Source organism: Buceros rhinoceros, unplaced genomic scaffold, assembly GCF_000710305.1.
Source record: "Buceros rhinoceros silvestris isolate BGI_N320 unplaced genomic scaffold, ASM71030v1 scaffold32961, whole genome shotgun sequence".
Classification (NCBI taxonomy): domain Eukaryota; kingdom Metazoa; phylum Chordata; class Aves; order Bucerotiformes; family Bucerotidae; genus Buceros; species Buceros rhinoceros.
The window spans coordinates 1-19988 of record NW_010396513.1 but is presented as its reverse complement, the minus strand read 5'-3'; the positions used below and the strand labels follow the sequence as shown (position 1 = coordinate 19988).

The window sequence follows — 19988 nt, the reverse complement described above, 5'->3', positions numbered from 1 at the left end:
AAGGTGAATACTTTTTTTAAAAGATTGCAGGTTTCTTGTTCTGATAAAGATAACTTGAAAGGATTTTAAAGATTCTTCCTGAGGGCAAAGTTAATCCCCGGAATTACTTGCCTGCTCTTCCCAATGTTTGCTCTAGTATTGCAGAGAAGGGGGCGAACCCTTGTGACACAGATGCTGACCAGCTAAACAGCTGTTAACTTTTCCTTTAAGGTCCTTACGGACGCTGTCTTGGTACTCCACAGACACAGAGGAGGACTCCTTTTAGAGAGCTGCTGGCATATTTAACACTTTCCTCGCAATTTTAACCTTGCAGAAAGCATCAGAGATCAAGATACATTTTCAGATCATCCATTTCCAAAATGCCAGAGAGGAAACTCAGGGGCATAATGATACAGTGGTGATCTACAGCTCAGTCATGTTTTCTCACTTCACCTTTCTCAGCCCGATTGGCTGTCTACCTGCACTTCCTTCTCGGAAGCAGCGAGCTCACTCCTCTGCAAACCAGCGTCCTAGAGCAGGCAGCCTTCCTTCCCTGCTCCCCTATTATTGATGACTGCAGTTCAACAGTCCTCCAAATCAAGACGTTATCTAGCTTTCTCATTGGAAGTGTCGCTGGGCTTAAAGAAATATGGAAGGATTTGTGGAATTGTAATGAGTTGACAACCACCAAAATTATTTCCCTTGCTAGCAACACCTGCTGTGTCTCAATTTTTAATTAAAATGAAATCATGCAGGCAAAGAGAAAAAAAAATCCATAAGCTTCCATTTTGAGTTATTTGATTAACTCTGTTTTAACCTGAACATCTGACAGCATTATAGACATGTTATGACAACCACAAAAAAATTACTATAACTCTAAAAATTATTTCCTTTTTCCTAAAAGTATAATAGAGCTAATCTAGGAATTCTTTTAGCTACATGAACTGTGCTATCCGTAATGCAAAAAACATTACACGTATCACCACTCATTTTCTGTACCTGAAGCACAGCAGGGTATCTTGGACAGCAGCAACTGAATTACTGGAATGGTCTTCATAGAAATAAGGTGTTATTGAATATCATTTATATTCTGAGTACCTGCTATTTTGATGTTCATGTTGCCATCAAGCAGAAGATTTTCAGCCTTCAGGTCACGATGCACAATCTTTCGACCATGGCAATACTCCACTGCTGAAAGGATCTGCCAGAACTTGCGCCTGGCCTCCGACTCACTCAGGCGCCCATGGCTGGCGAGGTAATCTGTTAAAATAAAGCAGGTTTAAATGGACTGGACAGCAAGCAACAATCCTAGAACTAAATGATTTCTCTCAAATAAATAGCACTAAGAAACTCAAAAAAAAGTATTTCAGCCAATCCCAGTTTCCAACCCATTATTCTCACCCCCACAAAAGAATGAAAAAAAAAGAAAAAGCTGCTCTGTAATGAAACTCTACTCTCCCCTCCCTCTGACTATTCTGATAAATATTTTCATATACACAACTCTTGTGCAATAGGAATACTTGGAATAACTGGCTTCTCCATCATGAGGTACTTCAAGCTTTAGCCTTTTGCCACTCACAAGCATCATTACACACTTCTCCCTCTGAAACCTCAACAGAGGGGTGGCTGCAAATATTTTTTCTCTGGAAATAAAACAAGTACCCATAAGGTACCATCCTGACCTTTCTCTTGTCTGCACTGCATCGTAAGCAGAAAGAACATTTTGTTTCCATATTTGATTATGTTGTAAAAACTTACATCAGTCCTGAAACAAACATCTCTGAAACCGTAAACTTCATTTATCTTCAGGAACAAAAAGAAGTGAAGCAGCGACTGTGCGAGTCTTGACAGAAACAGCTCCTATAGCCAATTCTATTCTTTCTCTTAGGAGCATAAAAATCAAAGAATCAACTCTTAGGATAGTTTCAGAATTGCCTTCAACATCCCCCAAAGAATACAGTTAACAGCCAAGGTGCAAATGCACAGAGAGGTCGTACCCCGCCAACGCAGGCAAGGGCTGGGCGTACAGAAACGCAGCGATCTTCAACCACCTGCCACAGCACAACGAGCACCGAAGTGAGACAAAAAACAGGCAGCAAGAGCGACACTGCTGGAGCTCCTGCCGGCCCCTCCTGATTATCATTTACAGAGAAAGTCCCATGAACAGGAATCACCCTTCACAGACCAGCTGACGCAAACGGTTCTGTCTGAACTCAGTTAACAGGTCAAAGCAGCTGCTTCTGCAAGTTTACAAGGGGACGTGATGTAACAGAGGCTTTGATCCTACTTCTGTTTATTTATAAGAATCTTTGACAAAATCCATAAGTAAATGATTGATTAGATCTTCTAAACTAGTTAGGTAATATCAGTGATACAAAAACTACTCTCACTTGTATGGTTCAAATAAGCAAATGCAATCATTAATGCTTCGTCTTCTCAATATGCTCAGTCGAACAGGCTTATTTCAGAGACATTTTATAAGGGCGTCACTTAGAGAAAACCTCTGTACCCCGTTACTGAGGTAACAATTTTGTTTTACTTGTGGTGGGATTGAAAGAATTTCACACGCTGCTTCTGCTGCCTCCCAGGTGCATTCTGCAAGCACAGAGGTGGCTGTTCCTGAACCGTCTGAAGCAGCAGATGAGATCTCAGTTGCAGGATACTCATTTCAACAGCCCTCAAGAAACATTTTTAAGCAAAGCTCATTAGATCTGATCTCTGGAACCTGCAGATCTGAAAAAACTCTCCTCAGAGCTTCTACCTTACCTAAATCTGAATACACTTTAGCTTGGCAAAGCGCAAGAACAAACAAAAGCCTGGCAGCAAGGGGAGATCATAGTATTCGTAAGCTAAATACCATCCAGCCACAAAGTGACTGACAAATCACGGTATCAAGGTGAAGTCAGATATCAAAGGCACAAACTAAAGTACACTGAACGTAAACCAGCTCTTGAAGCTGCTAATCCATCATTTGTTAGCAACGCAGCAAACAAGTTAATGAATCCAAGCTGTCATTTGCTTGAATGGCTCTAGCCTGTCAGGACTTATTTAAAGAGTCCAAACCACCTCGGCTTTAAGTGTTCCACCAAGTCTAGCAGTCTGCACAGAATAGTCATTTTTTTTCCCCGAAAAACACCGCTTTCTCTCCCGGAAAAGTAGAACGTACCACACTCTGAACGCGATGGTACGTGCAAGGATACTGTTTGTGCATTAACTAGTTTGCAAACAGGAAAGGCTGGGACACAGACAGCATGCCAGCCCCGGGTTACAGAAACCACTTTAAGACAGCTGCTACTTGCTAGAGCCATTCTGCCAAAATAGCTAGAACCTCTTTGAATATATACGTCTACACCTCTGGAGCTAAGAACCAGAACTCTAGTTTTACCGCAGATACCTAGAGCCTGGCTACGTGTGTCTATGGTAGGGGTTTTCATTTTCCTGTAATAAAACAGAAACCATAAGCTATCTTAGATTTAGCTGGACCCACAGCAGAAAGTGGCAAGACTTTTGTCACAAGGCAGCTCCTCCAGCCTCTTCAACAGTAGGTCCAATACGTTGATTTACTGGACAACTGAAAAATTAAGATGCTATTTACTTCAAAACCTATGACTCAGGCATTGTCTGGCAAACCCCGTGATCGATGCTTTCCATGTAAATATGGTCCTTTGCTTAGGTGGACAATGGCACACATTTTAAATCTGGTGAGTTAAGGCTCTGTTAAAAAGGACCATATATTCCAAAGTACATACAGTGAAGGATAACAAAGATGACTTGGACTGAAGCGCTTGTTAGACTAGGAAAGGCTGAGAGAGCCGCGGCTGTTCCTTAGGGCTTAGCATTGATGCTGAAGTACTCTAGAAAACTTGTAAGACTCATCTGTATCGAGTGAGCTGGGATACTGCAGTATCACAAAGGACTAGTTACGAAGGGAATCTCATTCTCAGTAAAATTTGGTTTGAGGACAAAAGAACACTACTTTGGCTTCCCTAATGAGCAGAACAAAATCCAGTACAGAATTTAGGTCACTTTGGTTAAACTCTGCATCGGTTACTGCATGTTTCTAATAGAAACACTCAGAAAAGGGTCAATAAAACTGTAATAGCACTGTCACTTTTTCATTTGCACAACCACAGAACACTCTGCATGCCTAGTTACTATACATATTTAATGTAGGAGTGTTTTCACATCTAGCTGCTCTTTTATGCAAGAAATTTTTTCCAAATATTTACCAGCCTCTCTGCATGTTCAGTGCTTTACTATTTCAAAACCAGATTTACTTTGATATCTACCTCTTTAGGGATGTTTGATTTTGCACGTGTACCTGATAAGACCCACCAAATGGCCTGATCTATTTCCCATACATCCACTGGGCACACGCTGTTAATGCCCAAAAGCCTCTTGCAAAAACAGGCTTAAGTTCTGAAGTACCCTTTGGGACATAAACAGGACTGACTCAGGGGGGTTATTTTGTATTCCTGGGCATTGTTATCATTCCACAAAAGTAATTTTTTAAATGGGGTGGCTGGCACTTGCCAAGGGTAAGAAATAAACATTGTTTTCATCATGAATGCTTTTTAAAATCTTCACAGGAACGCAGAAAGATGCCTGTGTAGCACAACAATACAGCCTAACTGTACCCCATTATTTCTTGTAGGTTCTCTAAAAGGCAGTGAGGTCCTCAATCTACTGTCCAACTGCGAAACAGACTGAAGGTTGTAAGGACACCTAAACAACCAGTGAAGTCATCTATGAGATGTGAGAGAACAGTGAGTGTGCAAGTGCAGTTCAGCAAGCGGGCACCATGTCTGGCAGCTGAGATGTTGGCCTCTTCACTATTCCTCAGTCGTTCTCCTCTTCACATTTCCTGCACGAAGTAGAAAACAGAAGTACCAGAGCAGTACATACATGGCGTCACCCTGTCATGAGTCAAACGCTCTCCACCTAGAGCTCCAGGAGATGTTGTGCTGTTCCCATTTGTTTGGCAGTTCCATGCTAAAACCCGGTGAGAGGCTACATGAGGAAACTGAAGGACAAGATCAAAACAACTGCTCCTAAACTTCAGCCAAAAGCAGCACATGCCTTTAAATAGCATAGTTTATGTCTTAACGATTGTAACAAGCTGGTAGCTTGGTCATGCTCACTGCTTTTAAAATGCGCATGAGGGACGTCAGACACTTGGATACAGACTCCAGAGGAGCATCCCACTACTTGTGCTGTTTGAAAACTAGTGTTATAAAAGGGAGACTTTATTTCACACACCATTAGGCTTGACATGGCAAATTCAATACACCCAAAGAAGGCTCAGTACAGGAAGGAGAAAAAGCTCATGGTTTGCATCATCCTTCTACTTTTTTGTTTATTAAATAGTACCCTGATTTTCTCTACTGTCTAATTACAAAGTTGCTCTGGACATGATATCCTGCTTATGACACAAGCAGTCCAATGAAAAAGAATAAAAGGTGGTGGCAGGGAAGATGACCCAGACAAGAATGGACTTTGAACATGTGAGTTCTGTTTCCATGAAATCTATTGCCTTGCCCCCTCACTAAAGTAAAAACTGAAAACCAGCCAGGCTCCACCTCTTCTGTGCTCCAATCGCCAGGGCCCTCTGAACTCCACACACTGAACTTTATTCCATTGCACTCCAAGTTCATTCTGCCTGGTGATGTGGACTGAGAAACTTTCAGAGAAACTCTCTCAGCAACTCCAATTTTGTTAATGCAACCAAAACGCATGTGAAAACTCTAAGTGCCTGGGTATCGATCATAAAACTCATGAAGTTAGCTTTTATTAGGAAAGAAAGGTTGTCTCTAACACCTCAGTCCAGTTCCTAAATAGAGTAACAATCTCTGCTGTGTATGAAATACATAGTTCAAGGCAAGTAATGAGATGAATTGGAAAGATTCCAGAAGGAAAAAGAAGTTTTAGGCCAGCCTGCAACTCATGGCTGGGCCTCAGGATTAGCACTGGTTTGAGAATAGCAGCTTAGGAGGTGAGAAAAACAGCATCCTCTTTCTTCTTACTCAGTATTTCCAGATAGTAATCAGTGCAAAGCAAATTATGCTGTTCCTTCAGAGAGAAGCACAACGCAAAAACCAACCCAACCCACATTCCTGAGAAATGTGCAAGATCTTCAAAGGTTACTAGACCCCAAAACAGACCTGCGCTACCATCCGTATTCAAAAATGGGAGTAACATTTTTGGTGTTTTATCATCTCAGCCTTATTAGAACATTGTCTTGCTATTCTGCAGGTCGTCAGCTATTTCAAACAAGTTTATGAAGAGCAAACTCATCTCTGGGCTGAAGAACACAGGCTCACATGTGCAGGAGTTTAAAAAAGCATTTTTACTTTGCTCTCTAATGCTCCTTGTAAAGGCACTAACGCAAGTCAAAATGAAATGCATTTAACTCCTTAGTGTCACATTTCCGGTGTTTCTTCCCTGTGGCACTGCTATATATAGCTAGTTCTGGGGAAGGGGGAAATCAGCCTGTCCCTCCTCGAGAGGGCTTCATGGCTACCCTAGCCTCAGAGCTTAGAAAAATCTCAAACAACAGCCTGGGACACGTATGCATACTACAACTGTGGAAGGCAAAACGGCCCTAGAGGTCACTGATAATGGCACAGCAGATTCTACCAGCCTGACTTTAGAGTTATAGTTATTCCAGCTACACTGAAGGGCAGCTTGAAGGCTACATCCTGGCTGCCATAAGCAGGTCCGTGTTACATATATTTAGAAGATTTTTTTTTACTGTGCCCATTGCTACAGTCAAGGCAGCAGAGTGTGTGCAGGAATCACCTTGGATACTAGAACACAAGCCTCAGGAGCACGGAATCACTGTTACTGTTCACTCCGCAGCCCTTGAGAAGAGCAAAGGCTGATGCACAGCAGCATCAGAAATTTTTACATATCATCGGCAGAAGATTTTAAAACTTAATAAGCTGCCTCAGTTCTTCCGGTCCTTCAAAATACTGAAGGATTCTCTGCTGTTCTGCACTTTGAGCAATCACATATGGTAAAAGAGGGCTCAGCAACTGTGAAGTGTTTTCTGCTCAGAATATTTATATACCACAATTGTCCTGTGCTGATTTAAGTAACAACTTTTCCCAGAGAAATAAAATGAAATCTATTGTAGTCCAAGCTGAGCATTACAAAACCAAAAAATTGCATTGTGAAGTATTACAACCAAACCCCCACTGTATTTTGCGCAAATTTGAACAGTGAAATCCTGCTTGAGTGATCAGTTTGAGCCACAGAATTAATGTGACTTTGGCAACACAAGTCAACACAGACAACCCGAAATGTTTATTATTAGTCACCCTGACACCCCCTCCTGCCCCACCATGTTCTTCCTCAAGACACAGTGAAAACGGATTCTTCAGTTTATCCAAAATCCTGTTCGGGCCACTGTTCACTATCTGGCTGAACATCTAAATATGGTTTTTCATCTCACTCAGTACTGAAAACCTGGTAATTCTGTCAGCTGAGATGAGCGTTTATGCTGCACTGTTCTGTTTAACAAACTATCTCTTCTGCTAAAGAAACATCGTAATTTTAAACTTCTTTTATGCTAGTGTACACTGTAACAGTTTTCCCTGAAGTTCTTAGTTCTAAAATGAGAAACAGGGAGAGTTTTCACACATTTCTTGGAAAACAAAGCAAAGTGACATACTACAGTAAAAGGGATCCTTAGGCAAGACAAATACAATTGTTCAAACTTTAGAAGTTAACATTAAAATGTTGAACATGAAAACATTCTCTTGCTTACCGAAAATTTCTCCATTTTTGGCAAATTCTGTCACAAGGTACAACATGCTTTTGGTCTCCATCACCTGTTGATGATGAAATGGCACATGAGATTCTTTGCAGGAACAACAACAGAAAAACCCACTCACATGGATACTTCTTCATTGTTCTCTCCTGGTGAAGACGTGAAACTCTTTGCCTTGCACATACAGTTACCACAATCTTCCACCGTGTTCGTTCAAGTTACCTCAATAATTTCAAGGGGAGCACTGGCATGCTAAGCACAAGGATAAGCTTCAATTACTTCATAAAGCCAGTCTGTGAAGGAGGAGGTGGAGAGGATTCTCAGCCACAACTGACTAACGTAAAATGATAGTATCCTCAGCAGCTAGTTTAAAGACTTTCCTTTAATGAATTGGCCTGAAGTTATTCCCTTGCTCAACTTCTGTAACATGCCAACGGCTGGTGCTTGGGAAAGATGACTGGAGATCGTACTGACCTCTGTTACCAACAGTTCTCTAGTTACGGAAAGAAAAACATATATAGATGAGTATCAGTTGTAAAACCTGACAAAATTCAGGTAGAAGGACCACATCACAGGATCCCCCTGTACAACTGGACAGTACAACTACAGAACTATCACATTCTCAATAAAACCTCTGGTGGGGGGAAGAAAAACAACACCAAAATATTAAGCATCTTCTACTTTCTCTCCTGGTAAGATCCAGTTTTCCTATCACAAGAACAGACTACTCACAATTCAAAAACATGGGAAGCTGGAGATAAACAGGGAAAAAAGAAAGAGGGTAAGGGGAAGACTTCAAAACTTTTCCACAGAACAGTTGTTCATAGCCTTGAACAGAGAGATTTCACCCAACAATTCAGAATTCCATGCTTCCACGATATCAGTTGGGAAAATGCAGCCTAGTCACTTCTCTTGCAGCTTTCCTGCTAATAATCGACTCCTTGATTGCTTAAACAGCTACTCAGGAATGCGTTGTACAAAAAGCATAAAAGATACACTGAAAATCCTCTCCTTCAAAATAAAGTCATTTAGGACTTCCCTTCAGCACAAAGCAACAATTTCAACACCCAACTCATTTTGGGCCTGTTCCAATAGCCACAGTAAAGTCGTTCAGCCTGAGCTGTCTGTGGGCAAGACCTTCTTGAACTTTATTTTTGCATTTTGTTTATGCACAAGCTTGGAAGTACTAGAAGACAGCTCACAAATAAACTCTTTTTAGAGGAATGCTTAAAAAAAGGCAAACCCTGAAAGTTATAAAAAGAGCAGAATTATCAGAAAACTGACAGTTTTCAGCAGACAGAACGAGATGGGAGCTCTTCAGTCTCTCCTGCAGCCTTGTTTAACTCTACAACAGCTGAGCACATTATGACTGAAAGGTCTGTATCTGGAAGGCAGAATTGTTTGAAAAGACTGTTTTAAACCAACATTTGGAAATAGGAAGTTGCAAGAGCCTGTAGACTACACATATATGGAACCACTCCTCATCAAGCCAAGATTCACTGCCTGACCTTGACAACCCTCAGTAGTTCCTCGACATGAGACAATTCAGAAGCTTGTAGTGTGGACACAGTACAGTGATGGGCATAAGATGCAAGAGAACTAGTGAGGCAGTTCCACTGAAGGCTATTTTTAAAATAAACTTGCCTATCTACCCAGTGCACTTCTAACAAGCCAATTCCTTGATAGTAAAAGGGTCAGGACTACGTAGCAATTACCCTCCTCTTCAAGAGAACTTGCTGATCTCCAGACTTCGGTATTCTCAGACCCTCCTCTACCATCTGTTTGTCGTTCATTCAGAAGGAACTGTGGTAAATATTACTCAGACTAACTAGAAATTTGACTCTCTACGGTGTGCCTCTACTCCGTGAAGCAGTATGTTAAAGAGGAAGTGCTAGTCTCTTTCCCGTAAGCTAAACAAGTCTAAACCGGGATCTTAATCTTTAATCAGTAGAACAACTCCAATGCTATAGGTCCAAATCCTTGTTTTTCACACTGCCTTTATAGACGTCATCAGACGAACTTAAATTCAAAGTTGGGTTCTAGCACGCACAAATCTCTGTTTGTTGAGCTAGAGTCCTCAGAAGCACCATGAGATTTGTTATACAGAACACTAACAAACGGAATATTCTCAGGAAAGCTCTAAAAGCAAGAGTTAACCGAGGCACAAACGGCAGCAGCAGCAAATGTTTTAGCAGAAACAGAAAATGAAACAGAAGAGCAACAATATAAAACAAACTTCTGTTTTACTATACGAACTACGCACACTGAGGAAGTCACTAGTAAAAACCTTCACAAGATTTCACTGTCTGCATTATCACCAGTGCAGGTTTCTCTCTCATATAAATACTCATTGCTGTGCTATAATTATTCAACCCCTATATTATAAAGGGATGCATTCAATTCTACAAACACAATTCCCTTTGGGATAAACAGTGAATTGTCCATATCCACAAATGGAGTGAGATGCAAGATGCCAACAAAAATCAAGTTACCCATTTCCTAGTAAACACACTTCAGATAAAGTGTTTGGGAAGCTCTTGCTTGATTTATGCATTTGCATCACAAGCACATCTGAAGAATCTGGATTTATGCATCCTCATGTCTTACCATCTCTGGCTAAGAAAAAGGCTGCGAGTCATCCTCAATCTGCACTGTGAGCCAAGACTCGACTAAGGAAACCCGCTGTACTCACACAGAGCCTCCAAGCCGGTACTCACTGTAGACTGAATATTCCTATGCTGCTCTAGCTTACGTAGAACCTTGTCTACCAAGAGACAGCAAAGTCCCTTCACTGGGCATTTCCAGCTTAGCTCTTTCACCGATAGAAGACTGACAACCTCCTGTGGATTTCCAGCAGATTTCAGGCTCACTTGAGTACCTAACCCAGCCAGCCTAAACTGGCAGCATGGAATGGGAAAGACCACAAGTCATGTACCTTCAAAAAAGTTAGAACACTTACCCAATGCAAATCAATTCTAGAAAAGCTGAGTTTGTCACAGACTGGTGATCTAACAGAAGTCACTGGCATAGAGTGAACTCTTCATAGCAGAGCAAAACAGGGGGAGAAGGGAAAAAACCCACCACTGACTATACCTGGTAGAGCTTTATAATGTGTGGGTGATCAAGCATTTTCATTATCTGGACTTCTCGGTAGATCTTCTCCAGATTCACAGCATCCAGCTGAGATTTGTCAATGATTTTTATTGCCACCTGCAGATAAATAGCAAAAGCGAGATTAAAACTCCAACGTCTTTCTCCTTAGTTTATTCTCGTTATGAAGGGAATAATGCAACCCCAGATAACTGGGGGCTTTCTTCTAGCTCAGAAAAACACATCCCACACTTAAAAATACAGAAGCACAACATTAAACATGTCAGTAGTCCTGCTAAGTGGCTACAGGAACACTGCCTACATCAGCACATGAGAGACAGTTTTAAAAGAAATGGAAGATACAGAACAGGTGACGGGGGCCAGCGCTCCAGTGAGACCAGATGCAGAATGTTCTCAGACCAGTAGCAGGTGGGAATGACTGGGGATCCTTCATGCAGCAGTGCTGTAAAGACTAAAATCTTTAAAAACCTAATGGCATCCATTTCTGGAGTCAAGGCAGGCAACCTGAACCCCACAAATGCAAAATGGTATTTTTAAAAGAAAACTGTTGGCGCAACACAAATAATTGAAACGCGATGAACTCATGTAGTTTTAACTGTGACATGCTTATTTTAACTGTAATTAATATGCTACTACACAAGGACATCTGCAGTTCACCCACTGAGGAAAAGCACTCTGTACAGATACACTTGTCAGACAAACCTTGCAAACAGATATCAATTAGTTTAGAGGACCGATCTTGGTCCTACTGACCTTGTTTTTAGGCAATACCTGCAAAGTGAATCATGGTAACCACACATGCTTAGAGAAAAAATTTCAAACAGAAGACATAAAAAAAATTAAACAAAGAAAGAAAAAATATAGCTACTATAAAAAACATGCAAAAGATAACAACACTAAGGAGTATTGAATATATAAATCGTGTTTATTCACCCTGAATATCACATCATTAATGCTGAAGCAGGAGCAAACAATATAAGTCACACAAATGCTTCCAATTATAACTGCATTTCGCAAACTATTGAACTATAGGAGACAGCTGCTATGCAGGAGACAAAAATCCACAGGAGGCAAACCTCATTATCTCCAGTAAGGCTGATTATGGACCCACCTGAATTCAGAATTAACTATTTATTAACCCCGGTTCAGTATGCTTTTGCTTGATAACCTCTTCAAAAGTCATTTGTCACCCCTAACCGCCAGAAAAATAAGATTCCTCTGTGAGTGAATAAGCTGATCTAGCATTGTAACCAGTGAAAAAATTTTCTGATTTTAAAATGCAGGATGCACTCTTACATAGCTGAAGCAGAACAAGACTATTTCCCAAAGCAAACAATTTTTAAACACCTTTTTCAAAATATAGATGGGGCTTGTGTTTTTTTAAAGATTGTCTGATTAATATAGAACTCACTGAAACTGATTTATCAAAACCCAATACACATTGATAAGAACAACGATACATACAGCTACTGGAAAACAAGGAAACAGGTTCGCATCACACACTTTCACCATTCAGCACAAGTTACTCCACAGCCTTTATTCTTCAAAGCCTAACTGTGGACGCTTTGGAAGAAGCGGCAACTAACACCGTGTTCAACAACCCCACGCCGCCACCCCTCTCCCCAGTTCTCTGCAACTTTCTTCTATCACAGTATATCATACCGTCATTTAGGGGATCCCGAAGCCTGCTCTTTTCCAAACATGCCTCCCCTGTAGTCTTCTGCTAGCAGTCTGGATTTGCAGCCCTCTCCATACCGCATCTCCTCTGCCCTCTTTCGCATCACACCACAGTGCACGCTGAGAAGCGTACAGGAACAGCGATGCTCGAGACAACAGGTCCAAAGGTTAGAGACCTCCCTTTGAAAGTTTCTGGATTTTGACGGTGAGACACTATCTCTAAACCACATGGATCACGTGCTTCTGCTCTTATTTGTTACCCCTCATCCTATTCCCATTCCTCCCAACTACGATGTTAATTTGCTGTCTTACACTTGGTGCATGTATAAAAGCTGATAATAAAGGCCTGCCTTCACACATGCAAGGGACAGGCGAAAGAAGAACAAGAACGAGCACGGGACTGGACTATCCAAACGCACACTGCCCACTCGGTCATGCCAGATTTGCGCTCCCATTGACTACTCCCTGCAGCAACTGCTCCTCCTCGCAGCAGGTCTCCGCTCACTCGCTCCTAAGGGCAGGACAGCAAGCTGCTTCCTTATTTGGTCTGATGATACACCACGGGGCAGCAGAGGATGCAAACAATCATTCACGCAGCTTAAGAAAAACCACCGTACAAGACCCATCCCTTTAAGTGTCTCTGACCTAATTTAAGATCACACCTAATAAAAGAGTTCTGGTTATTGTTTTTGCAGGCACAATTTATGAGCCTAAGAAGAAATCATTTCACTAGAAGGTTACAAAACGTCGAAGTCATTAAACCAAAGCAATAAAGTCAGTCCAAAAATCTTACACATCAGGAAGCATTTATCAGAAACAACTCGTGTTCACATTTCTCCTCTTCCTGTAGCTTATTTTCTACTGTCTCCCTGGAATCAACCAGAGACACAAGATAATTTTTCCTTCATTCTCCCTATCTGTCTCAGTTTATACCCATTATTTGGGTGACCTCCAGAATTCAGAGGAATCAAGCCCACTGTTTCTTATTTACAAACCAATGAAAAGATTATTCTACATTCCTACCATAAAACAAGAATACACCTTTCTGTCAAGAAACAAGGCACCTCCATTCTTTGATCAGAAGTTCAGCAAGGTCTGAATGCCTCCATCAACCTCAAGTAATGCAAAAAATACTGCTGCTTTTTTTGTATTTAAAGTTTAATGGCAAACTAAATAGAGTAGCAATTTACACAGCCTGCATCAGACTGAGTAACTTCAGGTATTTGCAGTAGCTCCCTTCTTCACCACCTCCTTTCTTCCCATCGTGTAGAAGCTTTACCTAAAACTTGCTTGCCTTGCAGCTGAGGCTCACGCCGAGCCTTTGTTTAGCTATCCATCGCACTATCATCAGTTTAATTAGCAAAAGTGTTGATACTTCCTTCCTCTACGCTTCTCACCTACTGCTCGTAGGGAGAGGGAGCATTCCTCAGCTGTACAGCTTGCTAGTGCTACTTTTTCCAGTAAAGCTCGACTCCCACCACCTTATCCTGGTGAAAAATCGAGCTCTACAAGTACTCCAACTCTTGGCATTTTTTCTGGTATACTTTGACACTTCCACAGTTTGCTCTTCAGTGGAGTATTCCTTTTACTGGAAGGACAAACATTTCAAATACAGCCTGTTACCACTTCCAAGCCTATCTACAAGTGTGTATGTTGACAGCTTTCTCCAGTGGTATCAGGCATTATTGTGAACACTGCAGTCCCTAGCTTCTAACGTCCACAAAGAGTTCAAAAAAAAAACCCCAAAACCAAACCCACAATAGTTACAGTTGAACAGATCTTATTTCCTGGGCAACCACCAGTAAAATTTCATTAGAGGAAAGAAAGAATAATGAAAACCAGTCATATAAATTTGGGAAGCATGGCTACAAACCCTGCTGTAACTTTCACTACACTTTCTGGCCAAGAACAATGCTTCATATTCCAACGCTTCCTCCTCCTTTCTTTTCCAAGTTTCCTATCCTATCGCCTTACTGCACACATTGAGAAATACAACAGTTCCCAAAGACAGCTGAAAGACTGAAACCAAATCCTTCTTCTGAAAGTGTGGGAGCAGGAAAACATGTCTTCAGGTCACAGATTTCTTGGAGGAAGATGGCTCCAGAAAATCCTTTCAATAGTTGTGAAACATTCCTTGACCTCCCCATACCACAAGTGATCGTGGACTGAGAACAAGCGGCAGAAGGTTGACACCCCACGAAAGCATACAGTAATGTTCTGTGTTGTCTATACAATCACCCACCTACTGCCAAAAGTACAGCACAAACGTGTCACTGATCAAAGTATTCCTCATTTATAGCTTTTCGGTCTGAAAAGGTCTGTTTTGGTTATACACCAGGCACTCAGGTACATCCACGCATCATGGATGTGGATGAACACTTCTCTTAAAAGTGTTTTTATGAGGATATCACCAGATTCTAATGACAGCATTAATAAAATGCTCTTAATTAACTCAGTTAATACTGAATTCCTGCAGGCAACTACGGAGCTACAAAAATTATGTCACATGTAACTTCGCAAACGTGGGAAAACAAAGTGTTCTGGAGCGCTACAGAACGAGCCTTTGCCGGCTACTTGCTGCCTCTGTTGTCACATTAATAGATGCATTTTGTGCTGCTACATCCTTAATCTCTTCAAAGATGACAAACAAGACTTCTTGAGATCATTCAGATGACAGCTATCACTAATATATTCATAAAACTGTGTGTTGTGTAACCACACTCGTTCAGTCTCAGGTATCTGAAATAATTCTAAGCACAGCTCTCCACTGATTAAGAATATCTTATTTGAGATGCAGGCTAATGAAGGGCAAGCTCTACTCACCGTTTAAACAGGTTTGGTTTAAAACCCCACCACACTACATCAAACTGTATTTTGTGTTAGTGTGGAGTTACTTGGTACTATTAAGTGATTGTCTCTGAACAGAGTAAAAGTGTGTGCCTACTCGAAGGAAAAAAAATGTGCTATTTGCAACCCTTGTACAAGTCGGTGTGTGTATTACAGATGTGCACGCAGTGGCAGCATCATAGTAGCAGCTGGCATCACTGCTTCGGCAGTCAAATGCAGATGAGGGATCTCGGTCTATTCTGAACCTTCAGTTTTCATGTATCTTGCAGGGCCATAAAAGATTTAGAGAAAAACCACTTGTAAATGCTTAAAATCCAGCAAGTTCTTCATAACGATCTGAGAAGGAACAGTGCATTCAGCAGCGACAGCTCACTTTTGTCCATCACCTCAGCTGTGTCATGATGACAGGAAAAAGGGAAGCAATTCTTAGAGGTGGAGAAGCTGCTTCAAAACGGGGAACAGCTTCCTATCTGAAAAGCATGTATTGCTCCTGAATATACAGCTTGCTAACCACTACTAGCCCCTTGCAGAGATGTCGGAACATCACTTTAATCTTCTGGAGACAGTGCAGAGACTGACTGCACACAGAAATGAATTCTCATTTCTCCAGTATGGTCAATCATTGCCTCAACACCAGCAAACTAACTCTCATTTGGCATATACCAAATTAAGGACAATTACACAAGTTTTGTGACTCTAGTTTTGCTTTTTTATTTTTAAATTGTCACTTCTCCTAAGGAAAATAAAAGACAAATAACCAAAAAATCCCAACCAAACATCGATATGGAGTATTAGGACATACTTCAAATGACAAAAGAAAAAAAAAAATCATGTTCCTTCCCTTATCTTCCCCTTCATCAGTTTCTGCTGCTTAAAGACTTTTACTCCAAAATATTTTTGCAACTTTAATGATTTAATTTAAAAAAATATTAGGAATAGCACATATTTCCTTCCCTGTTTTACTGAGAGCATAGAAAACACGAGTGTGCTCAATCCTTATCGGACATCTGGGACTTGAAACTGTCGAGCGGTGAAGGTGAAATGATTGTCAAATAAAGATGCAAGTTCTTCTATCATTCAGTTACTCCAGCTTTCAGTTTCCATTGTTTTTATATTATTCATTTAATTCTCCACCTAGTCTCTCTCAAAAAAACCCCAGCCAAACCAAAAAACCATCACGCAAAAGCCCCCCCAACATGGCCTAACATTAACACACAGAAAGAGGTTTGGCCACGTCGGTGCAAGCTTTAAGGTTTCATGCAGGTTACAGAAACTCAGATTTGAGCTGTCAACCCCAAACATCCTAGAAGTAGATAACCTACATTAAAATTAACCACAACTTCCTGCAATCTAGAGCAACTCCAGTTTGCAACAGCGAAATCTTTGGCTGCCACAGATGTACGAAAGCACGCGCCTCCCTCAGGGTGCGGCTCAGCATGCTCAACCTGATCTGCTTGGAGCTCCCATCCTCTACCTCCAGGTACCTGGTCCTCCTCTCCTCCTTGCCACACACCCAGCGTGCCCAGGCTGCAAACAGTTAAGTCAGCACCCTGAGTCTCTTTTTGGCATAGGGTCATTTCCCACTAAGCCAACTGCGTGCTGCACAGCACAGGGAGCTGCTGTCTCCACGAGCACCGTTCACTGTTGCAGGTACCTGAGCACGCTCGGTCAGGCACTGGTGTGTGAACTAGGAGCACACCTTGCATCAGGAGTTGCTAAGTTTCAGAGACAAGTGAAACCCACCCGTACCGTACCAGAGAGCTAAAGCACAGCTGTCGTACTGCTCAGAAGGGTTTCCTTCTCCTCCGAGGAGCAATAGCTAGTGTTCTTCTCTGCAAGACTGCTCCTTAGCTTAGGGGGTACTAGTTACAGCGTTTCGGGGCTGGGTGGGCAACGTGCCTGTTCACCCCTGAAGTGCCTGGCTCTTTTCCAAGTAGTACCTTCATCTATTCCAAGAGCTTTTTACTCCTGTTCATTATTCCACACATCATTACATTTCACTACAACAAATACCCATCTTCAACTTTATCCTTCTGATCACCGTTGGTCTCTTTCCTTAGCCTCCTCTTCTGAAGAAAAAGTTTGCTTATTTGTGCATGCCTCACTAATAAGAGTTGTCCTGAGATCACAGGATTTCTCGAGATAAATTAGCATGGCAGGAAAGCACGTACCATTAACAGGAATGGCAACAAACACGCAACCAACCACCAAAGCAAAGGTCACATTCAAACACGTAGCTTCTTCTGGATGAACTGTCATTAAAATGGATCATACTACAAATGACTACAAATATGTATCAATCCCCCCATTTTTCTTAACTTTCACACTTCTCCTGTTTTGACTATTTACCCAGGCCATTTTAGCGTTGCATTAATATCGGATTCAAGTCCCAATTTCTGAGCTTGTTCGCATACATCATCTATTACTCTGTCCTCTGTGCATCTTCTGCTTCACACCTGGTTTTATTTTCACCTCTTTTGGTAATACGGCAACTATATTTACTATTTTCAGCACAAGTTACAGTTTTATATTCCAAGATGTAGGTTTTGCCATAAAAAGGATGGATTCTGTACATAATCCGTAAGTGCTGATCTTCCAAGGTAATAAGATCCCATCTTGTTTTAACTTGACAGCTACTGACTAGTCAAAGATACGTAAAAAACCAGGCAAATATTCCTACAGGTCAAACCCATATAAAATACAATTTCAAAGTCCTGATACTAAAAGAGCCCAACAACAAACAGCTGCTGAATGTAAATGGCTCAAACAGAGAGATTCAGGAGAAGTTCAGACAAGGAAATAGTACTTTTTAGAAGGTCTTTCTGAGTTAGTCTCCACAGCCACACAGCACAGATCCTCCTGCGGCACAGACCTGACAGTATAAAGGTTACAGCCCTTCCAGAACCTAATAAGCCAAATATTATTCCACTGGAAGTTTAATAAAGGCACAGATAAATAAGAAAAATTGGCAACTCAAGAAATTTAAGCTGCAGTTTAGAACAAGCTTCAAACGTGAACAGCCTTCCATCTAGAAGCCATAGTAAGCAGGACTTCCACTTCATGAGTATGGTGAGCTCACACTGAATCCAGGGAGGTGGCCAAACTTGCAGTGCTTATGCAGAGCAGTACTTGGCTAAAATTAATTTCCCCTGGCATCACTACAAGTCATCTTAATAGGGTTCCCCTTCCTCAAAGGCCAGGTAAATACTTCCAACAACCAACTCGGCAATGAAGTTCCAGAAAAACATTCTTGCATATCTTACTGCAGAAAGTCAAAGTAGCTGTACAAAAAATGAAAGACCCTGACACAAATCTCCAACACAGGCAAATCTGCTGGAAAAATCACACAGAAGATAAAAAGGCTTCAGACTGGGCACGAGGCTCGTAAAAAAAGTAAGGCTGGTTAAGAAGAAAAAAAAAATCAAGACTGTATTAGAATGCAGTAGAGTTCAGTAATTTCTTCAGACACAAATGGAAAAAATCATACCTGAACTGGGGAGCTGTTAAGCTCTAAGTTTTCTGTAATCTTGTTATTTCAAACAATACTAAAGAAATACACTTTCTAAGATGACCAATAAAAATAAATTATTCATTCCTCTCCCAAAGTCTGACAAAGAAGTGAGATCTAAAAAGCGAGTGACAACTCACTGTCTTCAATGAAGCGTTTAGAAGCTGGGCACATGGCATCAAACTTAAGAACAGAGCAGTAACATTGCGAGGTCTCTGCTTGGATCTTCAGTAACAGCAAGGGAGGCTTTAACAAAAATTAACGGTTTATTATGAAACTTGAGAAATGAGACAGTAAGAGAAATTTAATACTTGGGATGCAAAGCTCACCTATCACTGCATGGCCAGAGCAACGCTAGCATTGCAGATTTGTTTTCCTTAACTGAAGTCCCAAATAAGGGCATTTTTAATTCCTCACAGGAATGATTTTACCACACAAGATCATAGTAACTGAATAACTGCAGGCCTTTACACTTTTCCACTTTGTACTTTGAATAATGTTTTATTTACTTTTGTCTGGGGAAGAGCAGCACAATAAGCTCTTCTTCAGTAAACAATGAAAGCAACCGTAACAGAGCATTACAAAAAGCTTACCTGAGGGTGCAGCAACTAAACCTACCTAACAAGAGAGCCTAAGAGGAAGCTCATCTTCCAGAAACATTACTCTCATCAGGCACCTGTTCCCAAAAAGTTAACATGACTGTATTTTAACCACACAGAATCATTTTTGGTTTAGGTCAAGTATAAGATATGAATAATCCACTGGCTAGTAATCAGCAGGTAACATACTCGTGATGGGGGGAAAGGGGGCAGCTTAAACAAAGAGTCCAGAAACGGCTGAATGCGGTTAACTGGCAGGAAGATGTCTGGGAGAATTCAGGGCACACTCTCACACACACTAAAGTTCCTTTGCCAAAAGAGATTACCGAGATAGAAGGAGACTGCTCTTCTGCTAGTAGTAGCCAGGTCAGGAAACCATAAAATATTCAGGACATGCAAGCGGGCACAACACAAGGTTTGAACCTTCCCTATTAACAGAAAGTTATCGCTATGCGATGGCTTCGCTCACGAACTAAGCCATCAGCTCCCGCCCCCC

At 41.3% G+C, this 19988-nt stretch overlaps 1 protein-coding gene across 1 annotated transcript in view; it reads right to left on the bottom strand.

Annotated features, from left to right (window-relative positions):
• SIK2 (salt-inducible kinase 2) overlaps positions 1-19139 on the bottom strand; it is a gene marked incomplete at its 5' end in the record, with an annotated part of 41743 nt that extends 22604 nt beyond the window's left edge. Inside the window, 5 exons of the mRNA XM_010145930.1 lie at positions 1078-1239; positions 7748-7811; positions 10844-10968; positions 18789-18812; positions 19034-19139. Coding sequence (XP_010144232.1) covers positions 1078-1239; positions 7748-7811; positions 10844-10968; positions 18789-18812; positions 19034-19139 — 481 coding nt within the window. The remainder of the gene's footprint in view (positions 1-1077; positions 1240-7747; positions 7812-10843; positions 10969-18788; positions 18813-19033) is intronic.
• Positions 19140-19988: the final 849 nt, after the last annotated feature.